Here is a 22912-nt window from a genome sequence, read left to right as displayed (position 1 = left end):
CTCGTCCTCCCCGTGAAACGGGACTTTGGTTCTGACGACAAATTCCCTCAGGGGCCATTCTGCTATGGGATCACATTATCCTTTGGTGCTGCTGTCCCTGGGTCGGGGGATCCAGCTTGGGGGTGGGAAGGCCCCTCCTGCTCTGTGGAATGAACTTTGGGAGTGAGGAGTGTGGGGGGGTACGCAGGCACAGTGCTTCTCTCACAGGGTCTCTGATGCATGAAATGCCACAGCAGCTGCTTTGCTTTGGTTGAAGCCAAACTATAACGTGACCCAGATAAGAAGCAGCTGCCCTCGGGGGAACAGGACAGAAAGGCTGTGCGACTGCGTCCCGCTGAGCCTGAAAGGGCTGCTTGGCCAGGGCAGAGGGGCCAGGCCAAGTGGGGTAAATAGTGGAGGCCCTTGGGGTGTCCTGGGCCTGGGCCTGCCGCCCTTTGCAGGGATTTACAAGGCCCAGTCTGAGCCTGACTGATTGGCTTTCTACAACCCCACAGCCTCCTGCTCTCCGCAGTGGAGGAGAGCTCAGCGTTAGAAGGGAAAGCTGCTAAGGTATCTCCCGCTCTTGAAAACCCCTGAATGGTGAAGTGGTTAGTGGTTTCAGAAAATTTCAAAGCAAGAAGACGACAGTCCCGAGAGAAAGATGGGAGGTGAGAAGTTCGGGGCTCCTGGACCCTGAACTGACTACGAGGCTAGCGCCCGAGGCCTGGGGAAGAGAGATGGAACCATTGGTCACTGCTGTTCCCCGGACAGGACACTGGGCCCATTTCCTCATGGAGCTGAGGCTTTCTCTGAGTCCCGGCAACGGTCTAGGTTGTCAGCACAACAGTCATCGGCTGCTGACGTGAGGGAAGACTGGGGGCGGCTTGCTGTCGATTTCGATGAGGAGATGGAAGTATTTCCTTCAGAGTCCCCTGTCTTTATTTCACAGTCCATAGGGGAGCCCCAGCCCTGGCAGAAGGAGAGCTGGTGGGCAGTTGCTGCCGGCCCACTGGGCACTGGCCGCTTTCTGAAGCAGTGAAGGCCCGTGGCGGGCACGCTGCCTGGGGTCCCCCACCTGGCCGCCTGCCACCCACCTGGGAAGCTTTCAAAGAATGCGGACCTCCAGGCCCCACCCCAGACTGACAGAATTAGAATCTGGAGGGTGGGGGTCAGGCCCTCCCCAGCTCTGAGCACCATCCTATCCCTCAGGTTATGATGGGCTGCGATTCCGGGATAAGACATGGTTTTTCTTGCAAATCTTATTCGGTAATGCTTAAAAAATGCTTTATGTCAGGCTAAATCAAAATGCCATAAACTTCTTGCCTGTAATTGCACGTATGGCTCAGGGCAAGCAACTTATCACCTTCTCTGAGCCTTAGTTTTCTTATCAAGAAAATGAAAGTAGACTGCCCCAAGGTCCCTTCTGGCTGTAAAAATAAGTGTCAAGAAGCCAAGCTGTATGTAGTCAGATGCTGTTTGGGATAATTAGCTGAGTTTCCTGCCCTCACTACCGTGTTTCCCCGAAAATAAGACCTAGCTGGGACAATCAGCTCTAATGTGTCTTTTGGAACAAAAACTAATATAAGACCTGGTATATTATATTATATTATATTATATTATATTATATTATAGACCAGGTCTTATAGAAGACCCGGTATTATATTATATTGTATTGCATTGTATTGTATTATATTATAAAGACCCAGTATTATATTTATTGTATTATATTATATTATACCTGGTCTTATAGTAAAATAAAACCAGGTCTTATATTAATTTTTGCTCCAAAAGATGCATTAGAGCTGATTGTCCGGCTAGGTCTTATTTTCGGGGAAACACGGTACTTGGTGCCTCTTGTATCCAGTACCTTCTTCTACCTTTCAGACATCATTTTTTATACAAAGAGGAGGGTAGATGCCTCTGAGAACAAATAGTCAGCAAGGAAATGGTGTTGAAAAAACCCATAGCAGAGAAAATATTCCTAAAAACCAAGGCCTAGAGAGTGAAAATCTTTTTTTTTGGAATTAGAAAGAAAACCAGTTTGGCTTTGGCTATCAGGAGGAAAGGAAGTGTAATGGTGATTAATGGTAATACTCGTATGCATTTCCCACTCCATGTCCACTTAGAACGGAAGGGGAGCAGGAAATCCTGAAAAGACAGTCTTTACCCCAAAGAGATGGGGACATTTTTGAAGTGATTGAATACCTTGAATTGGTAAGATGAAGTTTTCCACCATTACCAGAAATGGGACCTTAAGAACTAAGTTCAGTTATGATGAAATATTTAGAAGTTACATTTTTTAATATAACTCACACGTCTCCAAGGTATTCACCACGCCGTCCTCCCTGAAGCCCCCAGAACAGAGAGGCCCTGGCTCTTTCTAGCATAATTCTCATGAGGTTTCACGTTCAAGAGGTGTAGAGGAGACAGAGCCAATAGACATGCTGCGTTGAGTCCGTGATTGCTATTTCACTGGTGGGGAAAGCGTCAGTATGATGAGGACAGTACCAGGGGCCTGTCTTACTGGTCCATCGTGATTCTCATCTTCCCATGTCACCGTGTGTGTGTGTGTGTGTGTGTGAGAGAGAGAGAGAGAGAGAGAGAGAGAGAGAGAGAGAGAGAGAGAGAGACTTCTCCATGTGGTAGAGTGGGACCCATGACTCAGCTTACCAGATCTCTCCGTTTTCATCATAGAAGGTGGCGTGGCCAGTGTTGTTGATGAGAGCCCGGACACACCCTTTTTTGCCGTCTTCCAGAACAATGTACTCGTATGTGAACTTCCTCTCTTTCGTGCTGAGGATGAGCATAGCCAGGTGTCCTGACGGATAACTAGAAGATGGTTAAGGCACAAGCCGCCCCTTGGGGTCCCCTCAGAAAGGCAGAGCGCTGCAGAAGATGCAGGGCTTCGTAAAACCCATGCCCCACCCTGAACCACAGACTTTTTAGCCACCATCTGTGTCCATATCGTAAGTGTCCTTGTGCTCCAGTGGATACTGTATCTGGCCTGATCCATTAGGAAAGAGAATTTGGAAGATATTCTCATTGGGGTAGAGAATTAACTTTACATCACCTTGAGGCACCTGGGAAGAAAACACAAGCCTATGAAAGTGTGTGGGGTTGGCTTTCCCAAGTCAGAACATGGTGTCGTCACTAGAGTGCTTGGGACCCATCTCCTTACTCTGAATGCCCATCTGCCACACCACCTATCGCCACCCCACCCATCACTATCACCAGCTTACTGGGGACTGTACAGGAAACCTCTCAGGGCCTCAGTTTACCTGTCTATGTGACAAGGAGGCTGAAATGGATCGCACTGTGTGTGCACACGCATGCACAGATTTTAAACTATCATTTCAGTCACTCTAGTGGTTATGGATTGTATTCGTTTTCTAGGGCTGCCATAACAAAGTACCACAAACTGGGCAATTTAAAACTCCAGAAGTTTATTCTCTCCCAATTGAGGCCAGCAGTCCGAAATCAAGGCGTCCGCGGGGAGGCCCTAAGAAAGAGTGTCTTCATGCCTCTCTCCCGCTTCTGGTGTGGGCGGCCGTCTGCTCCTTGCCTTGCACTGCATGACTTCAGCCTCCGCACCCATCTGCCTGTGTCTGCGTGTCTTCACGTGGCCTCTTCTTGTAAGAACGCCGGTCATTGGATTGGGCCCACCCTACTCCTGTGCGCCCTCATCTTAAGTACTGACATCCTCCAAGACCAACTCTCCACATCAGGTCACATTCTGAGGACCTAAACATGCCTTCTGGGGGGGAAACAATTCAGGGTTTTTATTTCTTCTTCAATCTGTTTGAGTGAATTGTATTTTTCTAGGAAATTATTTTATGTAAATTTTCAAGTTTAGTATCAAAAATGTTTTTCATATAACATTTAAAAATAGCTCTCCTGCCTTTGTAGTTGTTATGCCCTTGTCTCCATTCTCTATGTTATTAATACCGTCTCTTTTTTCCTTTGCGGATCAACCTTGCCTGAAGATTGGCCCGTTTTATTAATCTTTTCAAGGAGCCAGCTTTCGGTTTGTTTCTTATTTCTTTTTTTCCTGTTACATCGATTTCTGTTCTCATCACTATTGTTTATACACTGCTACTTTCTGTGGGTTTCCTATTACTGCTGTTTTATTTTTCTAGTTCGTTGAGTTGGATGTCGAGCTCATTGGTTTTCATCGTTCTTCTTTCTCGATTCCTCTTCTTTAATGTAAGCATTTAAAGCTATAACATTTCCCTTAAAATACTATTGTAGCTGTTTCCCATGAGTGCAGCTATTTACCTGTTATTCCATTCTAAATGTTTTTCGATTTCCAGTATGATTTCTTCTTTGACACACACGTTATTTACCTGTGTGTTTTTAAATTTGCCGTGTGCCAGTTGCTGTTAGTTATGTCCTTATTATTACTAATTAACATGCACTGGGGTAAGAGACATAGTCTATATGCTATCAACGCTTTAGTGTTTGCTGAGATTTGTTTTGTGGCTTAGTGGGTGATGAATTATTGCAGCTGTTTTGCATGTGCTTGAAAAGGATGCACATGGTCCAGTTGTCTTTGTTTCCTATCGGTGTTAAAACCCAAGCTCCTGGGTTCTCAGGACAACTTCTCCTGCTCCCACCCCTCCCATCCCCATCACCCGCTCCCCCACCCAGCTCACCCACACTCGTTTGCACTCTCACTCTTCTGCTTTTTCATTTCTCTCTATTTCTGGTATTATTTCCCTTACTTTCTTACACATGCGGCCCTGCATTTAAAGGGATGCTTTTTAACATGCCATCTAAGTTTCCCAGGTGTTTGTAGCAGGCATTTCAATTCATCTAGTATTCCACGTGACTCTGACTAGAAGCCAGACAGACCAGTGATTTTCAAAGTATTATTGTAAACAGTCAGAAGAACCCTTTGTTCAAGAAAACTTATGACAAAATGCTGAGATCTAAGACAAAGAAAGCAAGAAAGGCAGCTGTTGGAGGAGAAGCCGCTGGAGGCACAGGCTTCAATGGCCAGGAACCTGGGCGTCTGGGTGAAAACAGTACGCGAGGCGACAAGGTCCTGTGACTGTCTGTCAGCCTGGTGGGAATGGTGGTCAGGAAGGGTCCTCTGCTCAGAGATCTGGTGAGAACCTTCCCCTTGGCGGCAGGGAGAACGTTTAAGATTCGCTGGCGGGTTTGGGGGCAAAAGCTCCGAGGCCGGACAAGGCAGGGAGGTGGGGAAGAACACTCAGTTCACCAGCCTGGTTGGAGCGAGAAACCAAGTAAGGTTTCATTAGTGGGTTAGGGGAGAGGCCGGGGAGGTGAGAAAGCTGGAGGCCTTCTCTTAGGCTTTCAATGCTCTCGCCATTCACGGTCTGTTACAACCCCCCTGCTGTCCCTTAGTTCTTCTGTCCCCAGGAGTTCTGATTGGGCCCACTGCCTTCCCTTGTACCTGCAGGCCCACGAGATGGAAGGCTACTGAACGTCCCATTCCTTCTCTGGAGGCCGGAAGAGTCCCTACCTCGGTTGACATTGTCAGTTTCTGGTTCCCTTAACATTTTTGCCACAAGTGAGGCCACCCTCCTCACTTTCAGATGTTTGATTGCTTTTCTTCTTAGAGCAAACACTTTCCATTTGGCTCTGGACACACAGCAGGAGTATATTTCTCAGCCCTCTTGCTTCTAGGTGGGACCACGTAACTCATTTTTGTTAATGGAATTTAAGCTTTGGTTTCCTCTCTCCAAGATGGTAGAGATCCATGATGAAAGAGCCCCAATGCCTGAGAGCCCCCCTGTAAGAGAGCCGCTCAGAGAGCGACAAGACGCAAGTCAGACATGAGTTGGCCAAGAACTCACATCTGGTTAATAAGCTCTTAGCTTTGGGAATCGTTTGTTTCAGCAGCTAATGAGGGTTGACGTGACTGATACAGGTTCTGTGTCCTGAGATAGTCACTTAGGTTTTTCTGGGTCTCACTTTCTTCAGCTGTAGAGAGAGGATAATATTAGGTTGGTGCAAAAGTAGTTGTGGTTTAAAAGGTTAAAAAAACAGTGGTACCTCGGTTTTCAAACGTAATCCACGAGTTCTGAAACGTTCGAAAACAGCCGACAGCTAGGCCTCAGGATCTTGTAGTCAGCGGAAGCCGTGAGACATGTTCGACTTCTGAGTCGTGTTCAAAAACCGAAGCATTGACTTCCGGTTTATGGTGTGCATAAACCAAAATGTTCATCAATGGAGACGTTCGAAAACCAAGGTACTACTGGAATTGCAAAAGCCGCAATTACTTTTGCACCAATCTAATACCACGTGTATCCCGTAGGACTTGCTGGGAAAAGCTGCATTTACATGATATGTAGAAGTGCTTTGTAACCTGCATGGTGTGACACAAATGTTACTTTGCATTCATCTCCTGTGTTCTCCAATTTAGTTGATGATAGCATAGCATTTGCTCAGTCACTCAGTTGTCAAAATTCTTAGAGTCATTTTTTTGTCTTCTCTTTCTTTCACACTCCACTTCCAATTCAACAGGAAGCCCTTTGGATTCTCCCTTCAAAAAATATCCCAGATCAGACTGCTTTGCACCCCGTCTGCTGCCAACACTTAGTGGAGATGACCAGCACCGCTCAATTGAATTTATGTGCTGGCGCCTAACAGTACTTGCTGCCTTTCTTCTTGCCCCCGTCAACCTATTCTCCATACAGCAGCTAGAAAGATTCTTCTAGAGCATGTGTCAGATGTTCCTCTCCTGCTCTAGACCCTCCAATGGCTTCACCTTATCCTTAGGATAAGATCCAGAGTCTTCCAATGACCCACAAAGCTTTTCTGACCTGGGCACCTGCGTTCACACCCTGTTCTGCTCTCACTCACAGCTGCCCTTGAGACAGGCCTCAGGGCCTTTGCACTTGTTTGCTCCGTCAGAAGGCCCTCCTGTCAGGTGTCTACATGGCTCACTCCCTCCTTTCGTGCACGCCTGGGCCCACTGGCTCTCCCCCATTGCCCGATGTGTGTTACAGCAGCTCCTCCCTCAACCCCACAACCCAAGGGCTCATTATGCTGCCCTGTCCCGCAGGGCACCGAGCACTCCCTGGCCCAGCTCCCATCAGTGTGTTAGTATATTGGCTGTATCCTCACCCGGAATCTGAGTTCTGTGGGCACAGGGCCTTTGTCCTGTTTACCCTCGTATCTCCAGCACCTAGAAGAGAACCTGGCCTAGTAGGTTCTCAGTATGTATTACAGAGACGTGAAGGCGTGACGTCTATCATGTCTTTCTAACTCCCTCTTTGAGCTTCAGAGCTGATTCTCAACTCATGTGATGACGCGAATATTCTGAGACAAGTTTTCATTTCTGACTTCATAGTCTCCATCTTCATACGAGTACTGTGATTGATTCTTTTTAGAGCTTTATTGTTTAGAGCAGGTCACAGCAAATTTGAGCAGAAAGCACAGAGATTTCCTGTCCCTCCTGTCCCCACACACGTGCACATCCACTATTGACATCTGCAGTGTACGTTCATGCAGTCAGGGAACCCCCACGGGCACGTCGTTACCACCCAGAGTCCTAGGGTTCACCCTGGGTGCTGTACATCGTATGGGTGCGGACAAATGTATGATGACATACATTCACTTACAGTATCACTCAGAGTAGTTTCACTGCCCTAAAACTCTTCCGTGCTCCCCATACTCATCCCTCCCTGCACCACAAGCCCCTGGCAACCACTGATCCTTTTAGTGTCTCCACCGTTTTACCTTTTCCTGGATGTTATACAGTTAACCTTTGAACGACATGGGTTTGAACTGCGTAGGTCCATTTACCCGCATATACTGTAGGCAGACCCACGTGCTCAAAGTCATGTTGTTCACGGGTCAAATGTATTTTTCACCTGCAGTTGTGAATCTTTGTATGTGGAGGGCAAACTTAAGTTATACTTGATTTTTGACCACGTGGTGGGTTGGCACCCCAATCAGCTGTGTTCATACAGTATATAGTCTTTTCAGATTGGTTTCCTTAACTTAGTAATATGAATCTAAGACTCCTCCATGTTTTTTCATGGCTTGATAGCTCATTGCTTTCTAGTACAGTTTATTTATCCATTAACCATGTGATCGATTTTTGACATAGATTTTAAATTTATTAGGAATGGGACGTGAATATTAAAATGCATACTTCCTGTACTCCCAATCCCATGCAATTGCCAAATGCACACCCTGTAGGGACAAGTGTCTCCATGAACCCCAGCAGAAGCCCGGTCAGTCTGTGGTAATCCACACACTTATATAGGGGGTGCCTCTTTATATAGGACATGTTTTTCTTGTCTGGATACACATTGTGTATTGGTTCCGACAGCTTCCTGGTGGTGCACGGGTCTGTGTCTCACCTGAGCACAAAGACAAAACACCAATGCACTGCCACGCTTACCTTAACCTTGCTCTTCGTCCATTTTGTATCGATTTCTAATTTCTTCTCATGATGAACAACATGACAAGGTCCTTTGACTTCTTCTACCTTAGGCTCCTCGACTTGTGGAGATTGATTTTGTAAATGAAACGTGAAAGTACACGTGTCTGAAGCTTTGGGGTTGAGTAAGTCTTTGGTAGAAAAGAGAAAGAAAACTTAGATCTATTTCTGTCAAGGCACCAAACAGAGTTTAGGGGTTTGGGATATTGGCCTTGTTCCCCTAAGGAAGGAAGGCTGCCAGGAAACAGCAAGCCTTTGAAGAGAGAACGGTGGGTGTTGACTTTCTAGCTCTCACATTTTTCATTCATTCATTTAACACGTATTTACCAAAGCCTATGATGTGCCAGCTCGGTGCTAGATGCGCAATACCACAGTGGAGACCACCCAGCCCAGACGGGGGGAGGTGAGGGGTGACACGCCAGCCACAGGCCAGTAATGTGCATGGCTGCTAATTCAGGTAATTGAAAAAATCAGCTAAAATGGGGAGTCGTTAAAAAAGGAAACATCCCTTAAACATGTTACTTTAACTTGAAACATAAATGTGTCTTCACACACCACATGAAATGTAGGGCAAGTTCTTTTCTTTGTGTGTGGATCTGATGATAATTTTTGCTCAGACCACATTCATAATTTATTACTTATAATTTCAATTTTGGCAACTTCTAAATAGTCTGGGCATAGAATTACAGTTTTAAAATTTCTCTCTATCTTCCCCAATCTTTTATGTATGTTTGGTGAACATTTAGTTTCAAGCATTGTGTTTTAAAAAAACTATTTTCTCATTGGGTCTTCTTAAAACATTCAAAGCATAATTTAAGTTCTTAAAGCATTACTTTTCTTAACAACAACAGTTTCTTTTTATCTTCTCTTTTGTCCATTTTTTTAACAATTGGATTTTGGAACTAAGGGTACCTGAGGAACAGTCTCCCCTCCAAGTGACCCTTGGTAGATGCCTGACATCCGGGAGCAGCCCTGGGAGGAGCTTCCAGCGTGAATCAGCCCTGAAGCTCTCCACCGGAAGCGGTGGCCCCGGGTCCCCTGGCAACCAGGTTAGGCGGCTGTCAGTTAAGAGAGCTTAGTTGTCCCACCATTGGGGACAACACTGTGTTGGAGGAGGTCATTGAGGGGAAGTGACTGTGGGTTGATCCAGGAGCTGGACCCAGGCAATGGGAGGCGCCCCCTGCCGGTCCCTGGAATGTCCTCTCTGCATCCCGTTCCCACAGCTGGAGCCCTTTCCAAGGATGCAGCCTGGACAGAGCCAGGTGCCCTGAGACCATCTGGACTGGGAACAGGGCTGAACCCGGATAAGGCCTCTCTATAAACTTCAAGATTCTAATGGGCGGCTGTGGAGATCCTCTCGTCTTGTGGTCACCGAAGATGAGCTTTATAAGTTCCCTTGCTTGTGACACCTGCCATCTACCCATCATAGTGGCCTGTCTCTTTCTTCAGTCTCTCCCTGCCCTCTGTGTAGCGGGGCCAGCTTCTGATTTCACCTGGGATGCTCCCCCATTTGCAAACCAGCACATAGGACTCCAGCAGAGCTCCCTGGAGGGGCCTTAACCTGGCCTTGAGGGTGAGGAGACTTCCGGTAGAAGTTAAGTCTCTGATGTGGGAGGGGGGATTCCTAGCATAGGCACGGTGTGGTTTGCAGGCTGGAGTGGGAGCAGGTTGGTGGTGGTGGGTGGCTCAGGAGAGGCAGGCAGGGCTAGATCGTTCCTTTGTTCGCTCATTCTGTGTGTCAAGAGCTGTCCTAGTGTCAGGCATGCCGGAGTCTCTGCTGTCCATTTACTAGGGGAGACAGGTGCTAAATTAAGTGAACAGATAAAAATGAAATGTGCCAGCTGGCTAGGAGTGCTCCGGCGAGACAGAGGGAACATAGTGAGTGTGCACGCGTGTGTGTGTGTGTGTGTGTGTGTGTGCGTGCTTATGCACATGCTGGGTTATATAGGGTAGTCAAGGAAACCATTTCTGAGGTGACATTTAAGCGACACCTGAATAAAGGGGTGGAGCAGGTCATGGGGATATTGGAGGGACGAGTGCTCTGGGCAGTGGGACACAAGTCCAAGGGCTCTGTGGCAGGGACGCCTGGCCAATTTGATGACTAATGAAGAGCCAGTGTGTCTGGAGAGGGAAAGTGAGGGCTTACTCAGCCAAGGGAGGAACGTGGGCAGGAGGGGGTGGGGAATGCGGCCATTCCTATTAAACCAAAGTTCATCCTTCAATTGGAAGTCCTACCCTGGCTCTGTGACAGCAGAGTTCTGAAAGGCCTTAATTCCCAACAGGAGCCCAAATCATGCATGCCCGCATTCATCAGTAAACACGTACTGAGCGCCAATTGTCACAGGTATGTGCAGCTGGAGGGCACAGAAATACGAGAAGTAGACAGGTGTGGCATGCTAAGTGCAATAGACATTGGTGTTGCCTTTGGTTGCTGAGCATCTGAGCCCCTGTCTTGTTTGGGGTACCCCGTTGTATGAGTCTTGGGGGGAATGCCCGGCCCTCCCACTGTGGAAAGAAGGTGGCGGTTCCTTCTTCTTCCCGCTTCCTTGCCCCACTGAAGGACGTGAGACCTGCTCTGAGGAGGCCCCACCGTTTCTTCTTCAGACACACGAGCTTTTTACTGCTCATTGAGTGTGCCAAGCGGATGAGCCCTGGGTTTGGTCTGAGAGGGCCTGGGCAGGGGTCTGGCTCGTGTCGCACAGCGGCTGGGTGGTCTCTGGGAAGTCCCTTTATGCTACTTCACACGATTATGAAAGTTAATCTGGATCGGACAGCATATGTGAAGGTACCTTGCTCACAGCAATTACTCCATAAGAGTTAGGTCAGGGGTATAAATTGCTATCGGGGGACAGGAGCACGTCCTCAAGAGGGAACCTGTGGCTGTGTCTTGACTCAGTGAGAAAAAGCGCTGTGATCAATTACTTACGTCTGCCATTGGGGTTGTTGCCATTTCTGTTACTTGGCTCTAGTAATCGGAAAGTATTCCATATGGTGGTTTTGAGTTTCCGAATTAAGTGGCCTGATGGCTTAGGCTCTTGGCTCAAGCCTTCCATACTTAGAGCCCCAAAACTGGCAACCCCCACGATTGGCGAATCTTAATACCGTGTTTCCCCCAAAATAAGACCTAGCTGGACCATCAGCTCTAATGCATCTTTTGGAGCAAAAAGTAAGACCCAGTCTTGTTTTAATACAATATAAGACTGGGTCTTATATAATTAATATAATATAATTAATATAATATAATAGAATACCGGGTCTTATATTAACGTTTGCTCCAAAAGACACATTAGAGCTGATGGTCTGGCTAGGTCTTATTTTCAGGGAAATATGTAGCTGGACCTCAAATGCCTTCAGTATCTGGTAAAGGGGCTATTCTTTCCCAGGCCTTGCATTAACAGTGACTTCTTGGAGCCCCGAAATCTAAGTTAGATCCCTTCCTGTGTGGTCCCACAGCACCCCCTCCCCACCACATCACTTAACTGGTCAATATGCGAATTCTCTGCTCTGTCTATTCTCACCACCCCCTCCACCTGCCCCCCCAACCAAACAATAATCCTGCTCTGAGACCCCAGGCTGTGTCCATCTTGCTCCCTATTTTATCCCTGGCAGCTAGGACCTTACTAGGACTGGTACGTGTTCAAGTGAGGGAGCAAGCATTTCTGCCTCCTTTACAGACGTGGCAGAGGTGAGAGTCAGCGAGACACACACAGGACAGCCAGTCACAGGTGGAACATGGTGGAATAGTCCTTACGTTCACGTTTCTTCATAGTCCACAGGATTATTTTCTTGAATTTTTCAAAATCTTTCTTCAACCTAAAAGGAATGTGAATTACCTTTAAAAGCGGAGACTCAGTCCATGTTTACCTGCCCTGCTACACAGTGTAGATAGTTCTAGAGGCTGCTGAGTCTTTTCCATGGTGTAAAGTTGGGCTGATAGTGCATTTGGTCCCAGCTTTCTTTCCAGCCAGTGCTCAGGAGTAAAGGGACAGCGCGTGGCAGTGACTCAGCGCTTTCCTGCTGGCCTCTACCTGGCCTTCAACCTGGACACCTGCGCTAATCCCCAAACCTTTCAAAATAAATCCAACAAGGGCCATCTTGGGGGCTGGGACAGGACTGGGAGGTCCAACTGCAAGGCTGGCTCTGAGTGCAGCTCACGCCGCTTGAGTGCTCTATGGCTTGTGCGTATCCCAGCGAGGGTTTCGTTTGGAAATAACATGGAAAGACAGCCTTGTCTGTGAACTGGACAGAAGCACTCAAAATCTCTCTGCACTGAGTAGGATAATTTCCAATAGTCTCACTCACAGTGACTTACCCTGGAAGCCACACAAAGGCACAGCTTTCAAAATAATCAAGCCCTTAACCCCCGCTCATGTCAGTACACAAAGCGTGTCATCCTGGCATTTCAATGGCTTGGACAGTTGTTTCCAGATGAAGGTGGTCTCCAGAGGGAGCTGTACCAGGAGTGAGCTTCCCAGGCTTATTTAGACACGAGAAGGCCTTTGACATGGCAGGTTTGAAGTTCTCAGTTTGGATGCCTTGAAGAGAGCATGATAATTTAACCCCAAGCAATGCCAGGAAGCAAAACCCTTGCGGGAAAGGACTGAACTATTTTACCTGGCAGAGAGCTGAGGTTTACTGTTTGTACATTAGAAGCAATATTGGGACTTGAGAATGAGCTCGTCACAGCCCATTTGCACCAAATGTTATTTGTTTTGTTTGCTAGCACTGTGAATGGAATGGAAGAGTGACCTAGCCTACCGAGGAGTGGGTGGGGTGAAGCAAGAGCAGGATGCCAGATACAAACTCCAGTGAGGGCATCCAGCCACAGGCACCCCACACCCTTTTGGGAAGCTTTCTCCCGTGGTTCTTTGCCCACCTTTGCAACCTAGTGGAACCCTTACCAGCCAGCTCCTCAATGGCGGAGATTCTGGGTACACATGGCTGTCATGAACGGCACAGAGTGCGGAAATATTTCTCGAGTGTAATCAGCTTAGAATGAGCCTTGGTTACAGGCTAAGGGGGAAGGAAGGGGGGAATGTCACACGGGAGGCAGAATACCAACTGGGATGTTACTTGGCATTTGTTTGCACAGCTGTGTGAGGGTCTGAAAGCTCGGATGCTCTTTGTGTTTTGGATTGTTTTTTGCCTTCCCCTTCCCTCGAGAAGCCTCAGGTCCCTGCCCCCAGGACGCTCTGAGCCCATAGATGAAGTTTTGGCAGCCAGTCTCTCTTCCTGATTTTTGGGAAAGCCTCAGCTCACCCAGGAGGTATGCAGGGCACCCCCCCCCAACACCCCCCCCCCCCCAGCCTCTTCCTTGGTGCCCTTGCCAGAGATTCTGCGAAAGATCCATGGGAGAGGCCTGAAAACGCACCTTGCTTTCTAAGGTTTCTGACAGCTGGATGAATGAAAATCCAGGCTTCCATGCACCACAGGCTGGATGTACAGATGGGGTTCAGAACATTTTGTGACCTGGAGTCAGGCCACCTCGTAAGGCTTGGTGCCAGCCCTAGTTGGCAATAACCTTATCGTTCCTCAGTCCCAATAGGGGCTCTGGCTGTGACTCCCAGGTCGGCGAGGCTCATGGCTTCCCCCTCCAGGGAGCATGGAGATGAATTAGCTTGGCCTAGGAGGAAGCTAGGCAACTTCTAGGGCGGATGCCCAGGACTTGCTCCCCCTTGTCCCCTTTCTTCAAAGGCCCAGAGGGCTGAGCCTTGCTCCCCAGACTTTTGTGCAAATTCACGGTCCCTTCACGACTCTTCCTGCCCTGGCCTCCAGCCTCTTCACTGCTGCCTCTGGCCCCCTCCCGGCCTCCCTTGCATGCAGATCTCCTCGCTCCTGAGTTTCGGCAGCCAGAGCATTCTGTCCGCCGGACCTCTCACCTTACCCTGTCCTTGTGCCTGGCTTGTGCCTCTTGGGCTCAGGGGACCTGCCGGCCCTGGCCTTGCTCTTTTCTCTGGTGGCCCAATTTCCACTTTCCCTGCTGCTGCCTCTGGCCTACCTGAACCCATTGGCCCGTACCCCCATCTCTCCGGTCACTTACAGAAGTCCTAGTTTACTTCTGGTTGCACTATCCAGACGGCCAGTCGGGGGAATGTCAGTATGCTCTTCCAGTTCATTGCGAGCAGCTATTTCTTCCATCACGGTCCTAAACATGGACTGATAGGAGCTGTGGAAAAGCTACAGAAGGGTCACAGAATAAAGGATCCAGAAAGTGAGAATGAACATTTTACTAATTAATCACTTTTCTGACTCCCAGAGGTGCCAGGTGAGATTTCAACATATTATTAAAAAACCACAACAGTAGGAAGAGTAGGGTGGTGGCAAGATTTGTTTTAAAGAATATTTCCATTTACCATCATACCCTCTACTCCCCAATTCCCTCAAGATTTGTTTTTTTTTAATAGCAGCATACTAAGAAATCTTTTGAGAGCATAAAAGTACCTTCTTTTCCCAAATGTGGAGCTGGCTATATAAAGTAAAAATGCTTCCATGCTTTAAGAGCGTAACAGGCTCTCTGGGTTCCAGGAATGGCTAACCACCCAGCGGTTACTTATTTATTCAATGTGTAGCAGGGCAGTCTTCGGGAACACAGCGTAGCCTCTAGCACGTTATTGCAGGGGACAATTCTGCGTTGGAAGATTCTTCCAGAGTAATGACATTGAAAACTGCCTTTTTCGTTTTGTAAAATTGATCATTCTGTGCCAAGTCCACGATGCCAAGCAGGACTGACCCACGGTGGGTCCTCCTAAGAATTTCTCTTGCTGGAAGGTGGAAGTTGGCTTGCTGCTGAGGAAAGCCATGGGTCTGTCGTGGTGCCCTGCTCACCTACAGGTGGACGCTGCCCTTATGTTGTTCAACATCTGATCATGTATAGTACGCCATTAACGTATGAGTTTCCTATAGTAACTAGAAGAACAACATATCCCAAGTTACATGTGACCTGGGACAGATATGAGAATGAAGCTTGTGGGTGGCCAGTTTTCCTAAGATGTGGGGAAAGCTGGGGTGCCTCAGGCCTGGTTTGTCTGATTCCCAGCCTCTGCATGGCTCCTTTGCCCATTGCTGGTGTTAAATTAATTAAACAAGGAGGCCATTAGATGGATGTGGCTCTAGGCTGTGATGACCTACACAAGCAAACCAAAATCTAAGTCTGTCAATGTCTCAGGGTTACACCATCAAAACCTAAGGACACCCAATCCCAAACAGCCAACTAGCTTTATGCTATGGCCAATCGATAATGTCCTTGCTTTGCTCCTGCCTTTTCTCTGTAAAGCCTCTCCCCAGATGCTGTTGGTGGAGGGCTCCTAACCACTTCTGGTTTGGTGATGGCCAATTCCAGTTGATACACGCTCAAACAAACTCTTAAAATGTGTAATGTTTCAGTTTGTCTTTTAACACTGGAATCAGTGTTCAGGCCAGGTTGAGATCAAGGCCGGCGGTGTCCTGCCTCTGAATTTCTCAGTGTTGACAAGCCCTTCCTTGGGATGGAGCACCTTCCTATCTGCCGGGGCCAGCGATCTCGCACCTTCCTCTTTGGATTCTGTGTTTTGTTCGCCAGGAAATATGGCACCCACAGTAGTCCCCCAGACAACGGACCCACTGGGCGGCCTCGCTGAAGTTCTCCTGCCATCTAGGCTGTGCCAGTCCACTCCGTGTCGTTGGCACACGTGACATCTTACGAGGTTCATCCCATTTGCTTCCCCACTCTGCAGAGTGGAACTACCCTCATGGTCATGGCAGGTGTATGGGCACCCAAGGGATCAGTTCTCCCATGCCCAGAGACTCCTCCTGGGTGAATCTCTGGTTCTTATAACCAAAAGGGTTTGCACGGCAGGCTTTGTGATGCATGGGTGTGTCACAGAAACAACACAAGTGTGTTTAGTGACCTAAAGGCAGCAAAGGAGTCGAATTGTCAGCATAACCAGTCTCAGTAGATAGCCGTCCTCCATCTCCCTCTCCCTGGTTCATACCCCTGTGGTTTCTGGTATTTCCCCAAAAGGGGCTTGAAAAGTCTTTTAGCCGCGGGTACCAGGGCATTGGTTCCATTTTCCCTGTCCTGCTCTGGCCCCGCTTGTCCGCCCCTGCTGCCTACGACACCGCTTGGAGAAGGACTGCTCTGCTGAGCTGCAGAGCTGCCTGCCTGTCACGAGAATGCGAGTGTCTGGGCCGTGGGTGCTGCCTCAGTGTCCTGCTAGCCTCTGACCCTTGGGGGCAGAGTGGTATACACAGCAGGGGGCCTGTATCCCCCAACTCTGTGTCATACTTTGTCACCTGGGCAAAGCCCTTGAGAGCCAGGTGCTTGTGACCAGAGCTCACCTGAGAAGCCCACCTGTCACATGGAGCGCTCCCAATGTGCCGTGTTCTTCCAGAACCTCCTGTGGCAGAGGTGTCACCTCTGCCTGTGACAACAGGTCTGCCCAGTACAGCAAAACCTCAACTGACACGTGTACTGCAGGTTTCTGAATAATTCCAGTTTCGAATGAAAACAATTCCTTTAAATTTCAGCTCTCGCTGAACAAAGCTTCCCGAAATGCCCACCTGTGCCTTCCTGTCTTAGTAAACCCAAGGCGGTGAATCTAAGCTCAAACAACCTTGTTTTCTCCCGCTGATGTGGTATTTCAGCATTTGCAAAGCAATTCTATTATTACAGTGTGTATAGAAACAAGTGTGGAAAGTGAGGAATTTAGGGCTAAGTAGGAACTGAGGCCAGAAAATTCCCCAATTGAAAAAAAAAAAGGAATACCCAGTTATTTTTCTTTTTTTGCCTTTTCTTTTGTAAGTTCAGAGAAATACACCCGCTTGACTTTGAGCTGCAGACACATGGCTTCATTCTTGTGACTGTGTTAGTTCCTACATCCAGTCCCGAGAACATTTCTTCGTGGAGCTGAGAGGACGCGAACTAACCCTTCGGCCGGCACCACCATGGGTTGTAAGTCTCTGAGGTCTGACACGGAAATTAGAGCCCAGGCTGTACCAGCCGGGGAAAGAATGCAGGCAGTGAGGACAGTGCAACCGGGTAGGTGTGAGGGTTAGTCCAACATTCTGGCTCCCCATGTCATCTCTGGTTACTGTCTGCAGCTGGGGACAGACGCCAGGTGCATGTCGGGGCTGCCTCTTGCCCCTCTGAAGGGTGGCGTTAGCAGGATGGCAGAGGTGGGCAGCTGCTTCACTGCTGTTCCTCATCGAAAGTTTCTGTCTTGCTAGGCTGCCCCATTCTTGGTCCTTTGATTACTAACTGCAGGCTTTTCTTGGGGCTTTTGCTGTCGGTGCTGGTTGGGGTTTCTGGGTTGCTGTCTTTTCTAGCACCCAGTCAGGGTTATATGAGACAACAAGGAAACTGAGGAAACTGGCCGCCACATCGTTGCTGGGGTCCTGAGGTTCCCAGAACTGCCTTTTTCTGTGTCTGACAGAAGCTTCTTATGTTTGTTTGCCATATAATGTCTAGGGTTTTAAGCTGTACTAAGTGGGAAAAGTCCATCTTTCCAGACAATGGGCTTCATTGTTCCACAGGGTTCCTACAAGGAATGATTTGCCTTGATATCTAGATAACGTGCGTGTTTTGTTTTCAGCTTTGCCACCTTCAGAAGCAACCCTGGGGGTGTTTGCTCAGATGCCCTGCAGGGTGCCCCAAAGCCAGGGCCTGGAGTGCCAGCACGGCCTCCTTCAACCCTCTTTGAATGAACGGGTGTCATTTAAACTGATGCCTGCTACAAGGAAAGCTCACTTGGGCTGTGCTAACAGCAGAGTGAAGCTGGGAATCCCAGGGCTCAAGAGGCAGTTGCCAACTGGCCTCAGGACACCTGCCCCAACATGCAGAGCAAGGTGGTCTCGAGTAATTACCCAACTTACATTCTCGTCCAAGACCTCAGCTCCCAGCATGCCGACAGGCTCATTTAAGATACTGTCCCAAAAGGTGTCTGGAGAGACAAACGTCCGTTTCGGAAGGCGCAGCAAAAGGGAAGGCATTTGGAAAAGGAACCAAAGCAAAAAATAAAAAAGGAAATAATTGACTGCATTTACCCTGGCCCTTTTAAATAAAAATGCATACGTCATCAATAAGACTTTACATAAATTCATGAAATTACCTAATATCCGACTAGGGGATGTTCATAAAATAGGAATAAAAGGGTAAGTTTCAGTGGCTGACTTAAGAAAGTGAGTGTTTGTTCCTGGTGGCTGGTGAAGGTTCATCTGACAAAGTGACATTTCAGTGAGTCCTGAAAGAAGCAAGGGGGCAAGCAGGCCGGGAGCTGGGGAAAGCGTCCCTGGCAGGAGGCGGGGAGGTGCAAAGGGAGGTGAGAGTGACCAGGGAGCATGGGGGATGGGAGTGACAACCTGCAAGAGGCACCGTCTGCCTGCAGAGGAGCGAGCCAGCAGCTGAAGGAGGGGGGCAGGGGGCCAGAAGGAGGGGTAGGGCTGGCTCTCGAGGACCTTGCAAGCTGTGGAAAGGACTTTAGGTTTTATTCTGAGAGATATTTATTCTGAATGTGACTTTCTCGCAGACATCCTGAGAAATATTCCTATCACCTGCCAGTTTTGTCAAAAATTGCCTATTTCCAGAATTGCATATGGCTCATAATTGCTAATTAAAGTGGAAGAGCTGAATCCCCAAGCCAGTGAGCTAAAAATAGTCTATGGGAGCTAGTGAATGCCTTTGAAAGCCCTGATCCTGCCCCCGCCCCCACCATACTGCAGGACAGACCACAGAGCATAAGCCCTAAATGACTGTCTACTAGCATGAGCCGGGTTCATTGCAGGGCTTCTGTTCGGTGTAGTGATGTATGCGAGTTAGGATTCTGCCACCACAAGGCCCCTTGTCCTCCGCACCCCCCCCCCCACAGGATCCAACTAACCCCTTCTTAAGAAAAATGTAATAAGCCCTTAAGGCGCCATGTGTAGGGGCTCCAATCATCCCCTACCAAGGTGCCCTCTGATGAGCTCTCTGGAGGGGCCCAGGCGTCCCAGTCAAGTCCTGCTGCCCACTGGACCCTCTTTCAATGTGGGCACCCCTGTACCAGGGTAGGGAGATGGACGTGTGGTCCCGTCCCAGGTCACGCTGTCTTGCACCAGAGACCCTCTCTCTGTTTCCTGTTCTGTCTCCCTTCTCCAGGTTCTAGGGCTGTGTGCCCAGCATGTCCCTGGGTTCTCTCTGGACTTGGTACAGGCTGGACCACCGAGGCACCCAGCCACCCGGGGACCATCCCCAGGCCTGGAGCCTGTGGGGAGCAGGGGTGTTTGGATATATTCTGTGGGATTCTCACCCTTCTCCTCCTCTTGTAGTTCAGTGGTAATATGCTCTGAAAAAGGACAGGAAAAATGATCAGTGGACTTGGTATGGTGAACTCGGCTAGACCTTTGGGTCCCTGCGGGAATCGATTTAAAATCACCTCCTAAATGTCTGGGGAGACCTGGGTGGAGATCACGTGTTCGGGGATAAGAAGCATCCGTGATCTTTAGCACTCTGAGGCCTACAGTCTGTCGCTCAGCCAGTACTGATTCCTCTCCCTTTGTTCATATTTCATCCCACCCACTGGAGTTTCAGTTCTGAGAGGGGGTGATGGGTTTGCCCAGTGCACCGCAGGTGTACGGCAAGTGGCATGGAGTGAACGGAGTGTGGATGCCCACTCCCTTCCCGCCTAACTCCACTGATCAATGTTGTTTCCTCCCCTTTCAAAATCCAATTTTAATTGCAATTTAAAAGCACTCTACCCTTTGGCTTTTCTTAGAGCCTTGAGGTTGACACCAAGCCATAGAAATAATGCCTCAGCCTCTGGCCGGCCTTACTTAAGGCTGCCTTGCCTAAAATGGCCCAGAGAGGGCTCTCTTTGGTCGGGACAAGCTAATTCTGTGCTTATTACCTTCTCATGGATGGATGTGGAACATCTGCAAGTCGTTTAACATCACCATAAAATTATAGAATTAAAACGGTACCTTCTAAGTCCAAATTTAAGGTGGGTAGTATCGATGCTGAGCTCGCTTTCTCTGCTTTTGATTTTTCTTTTAAAGGTGCTGTTGAAAAACAGAAGAGGGTAGCCATTCATGGTTTCAACGTCACACTTCTGGTGGGTTCCTACGGGACATTTAGGGTCTGAGGTTCTTTCTTGGTACCCAAGGCCAATCAACAGAGGGGAAAAACAGGCTGGAGGGCACTGCTGGCATGTATGGGACGTTCCCTCTGCCCCGCCTCTTCCCTAGGACTCGGGAATCGGTGGTCGGGAAATGGAGCCCCTCTCTGGCCCTCTCCTCCGGTCACCATGGGGCCAGTTGGGGTGCTCACGATAGATAGGATAACTGGGGGCAAAGGGCGCCTTAGAGATACTGTTCCTTCTGCAGGAGGAATGGCTGTAGAAACACAGCAAAGTGGCTCCAGGCCATGTAGACACCTAGTGGGGAGTGCCTGTCATGGTAGGAAGTGTGCTGTTCCCCAAAGCTGCATGACGGGGGCTGGCGGGTTACAGCCACTGAGATGCACAACGGGAGGCTACTGTCTTTTTTGAGAACGTGTGTAAGTTCTTGTCGACCTGACCCGTATTGTACGTCTTCTGGAATGTTGTAGTCCCTACTCCTTTTGGCCTCCCTCATCCCCACCTCTCCCTCTTCCAACTCCCAAATACATGTGTGCACATGGGTGCGTACACACACACTCACACGCACGCACCACCTCCCATGCTTACTAGCAGAGAGAAGCAGGCCCATGATGAAAAATCACAGGCCAGCTGCCCCCCAGGCTCACGGGAGCCTCAGGATTGGACCGGGGCTGCCGGACCAGAAACCTCCACAGACTGGGGAGCCTGCTGCTTCTTCCACCAAGACGGCCCTCTGCATACAAGGAACTCGCCAGCTTTTCAGGAAACTCATTCCACTGTGGAGTGGGGCTGACTGTTAGGAATAAGTTCTTTTTCTTAACGTATCTCCCCGAAGCTAGTCCTAGGCTAGCCCTTCCATGCAGATGGAGAGGTCAGGTCTGGTTTTGTGTGGCAGGTCATCAGATATTCGAAGGCAGTTAGCCTATCTCAGAGTCACGTGTCTTCCAGACTTAACATCCTTTTTGCTTCCATAGTTCTTTGTGTGACGTAGTCCCCAGGTCTGCCTGCCACCCTCCTTCCTCCAAGCCCCAGCCAGCCTGCCTCTAGCCCTCATCAAGTGTGGTAGCTCTCAGACTGACCCGCTGGGTCAGGGCTGGTCCTCCAGTGCAGGCGAGGGGAGCACTAACCCCCTTTGTAGCATCTTGTGATTATATGTGGTTACATTAACTTTGCTGGCAGTCACCGCGGCCATGCCACTGACGTACGGAGCTCGTGGTGGAGTAAAGCGTGCCACCTAGCAGAGCCTGCCCGCAATGTGCTTCTCCGGGCCTAGGAGCAGCCTCGAATGGAAATTACCGTCCTGTTTTATCCAGCTAGTCTGGTCCCGTGTTTCTGCCTGTCAAGCTCTTTTAGAATCTGATTACATTCTTCCCGTCACCCAGCTTTAGGTCATCTACAAATACAACTTTCCTGCTATATCTCTATCCATGTTTATGATGAAATGTTGTGCTGCATGGAGCCCTGTGGCTCCCCGCCCGAAACTGGGTTGGCTCTGAACTTGAAGCAGTATCTCTGGGTGGTCATTCACCAGTTACGACTCCATCATCTTACATGAGCATCCACCTGACACATCTCTTATCCACAGGAACGTCAGGAAGGCTTTGAAAATGAAACACATGGTGGCATTTGGGCCAGCTGCGTCACCACCATTCCCAGATCTAATAACTTTGCCAAAAAGTGACCTAAAAGCCAGTATTACTTGTTTATTCTTCTTGATTTTAGGCCGGTGTCTTGTGGTCATGTTACTCTCGATGTTTGCCCCAGATTGGATGCAGATTCATTTCCTCCGTTTCCCCTAATTCCTTAAAAACCATAAACACGACTAAGCTATTCGCTCTCTGTATCATAGGGTGTATTTTCTCTAGGTCAGGACACAATAGTATCTTCCAATCTTCTCACCAATGTTTGCTTTCTGCTATTTCTTGCCTAATTTTGTTGCACACTTGTCAATCTGAAGATCATCTTCCCTCACGGTGAAATCAAAATCACACAGCCATCGAAGGACATGCATTTCTCAGAATCATTCCTCCACTAAATCCTGTGAATCATTCTTGCACTAAACAGTGGGCTGTCTGTCTTGACCTTCTTTTTGCTCCAATCATATTTTAAAACAGTCCCTTCTTTAGTTGCTGCCTGCAGTATTATTGTTGCTGTTACTACTGCTACTACTGCGTTTTGGTAAGAATACGTGTGTCCTGGGCTTCAGGTCTGCTGACACTATAGTTAGAGTTCAACCATTTTCCTGCATTTCTCGTAGGCAACACTCGCATCTTTTTAACCTCTGCATGTGATGTTTCAAAATCCGAGTCCCCTGAGGGAACTACTTTGGGGAACTTTCCAGCCCTCTTCTCCATCTGGCCAGGTGCCTTGGAGTAAATTACTCCACTGATAGCAGCCCCCTCTTCCCGTTTATCCTCACCCACATTTCTAT

The 22912-nt window shown here is 48.7% G+C and overlaps 1 protein-coding gene across 1 annotated transcript in view; it reads right to left on the bottom strand.

The window, feature by feature from the left end:
- ERICH6B (glutamate rich 6B) overlaps window positions 1–22912 on the bottom strand; it is a 41072-nt gene that overhangs the window by 6799 nt on the left and 11361 nt on the right. Inside the window, exons 4-9 of the mRNA XM_074331490.1 lie at window positions 18245–18312; window positions 14436–14572; window positions 12147–12208; window positions 8357–8526; window positions 2974–3059; window positions 2650–2808 (exon numbers count right to left, since the gene is read on the bottom strand). Of these exons, the coding sequence (XP_074187591.1) occupies window positions 2650–2808; window positions 2974–3059; window positions 8357–8526; window positions 12147–12208; window positions 14436–14572; window positions 18245–18312 (682 nt within the window). The remainder of the gene's footprint in view (window positions 1–2649; window positions 2809–2973; window positions 3060–8356; window positions 8527–12146; window positions 12209–14435; window positions 14573–18244; window positions 18313–22912) is intronic.

Source organism: Rhinolophus sinicus, linkage group LG04, assembly GCF_036562045.2.
Source record: "Rhinolophus sinicus isolate RSC01 linkage group LG04, ASM3656204v1, whole genome shotgun sequence".
Lineage (NCBI taxonomy): Eukaryota > Metazoa > Chordata > Mammalia > Chiroptera > Rhinolophidae > Rhinolophus > Rhinolophus sinicus.
This window is presented reverse-complemented; position numbering and strand designations above follow the sequence as displayed.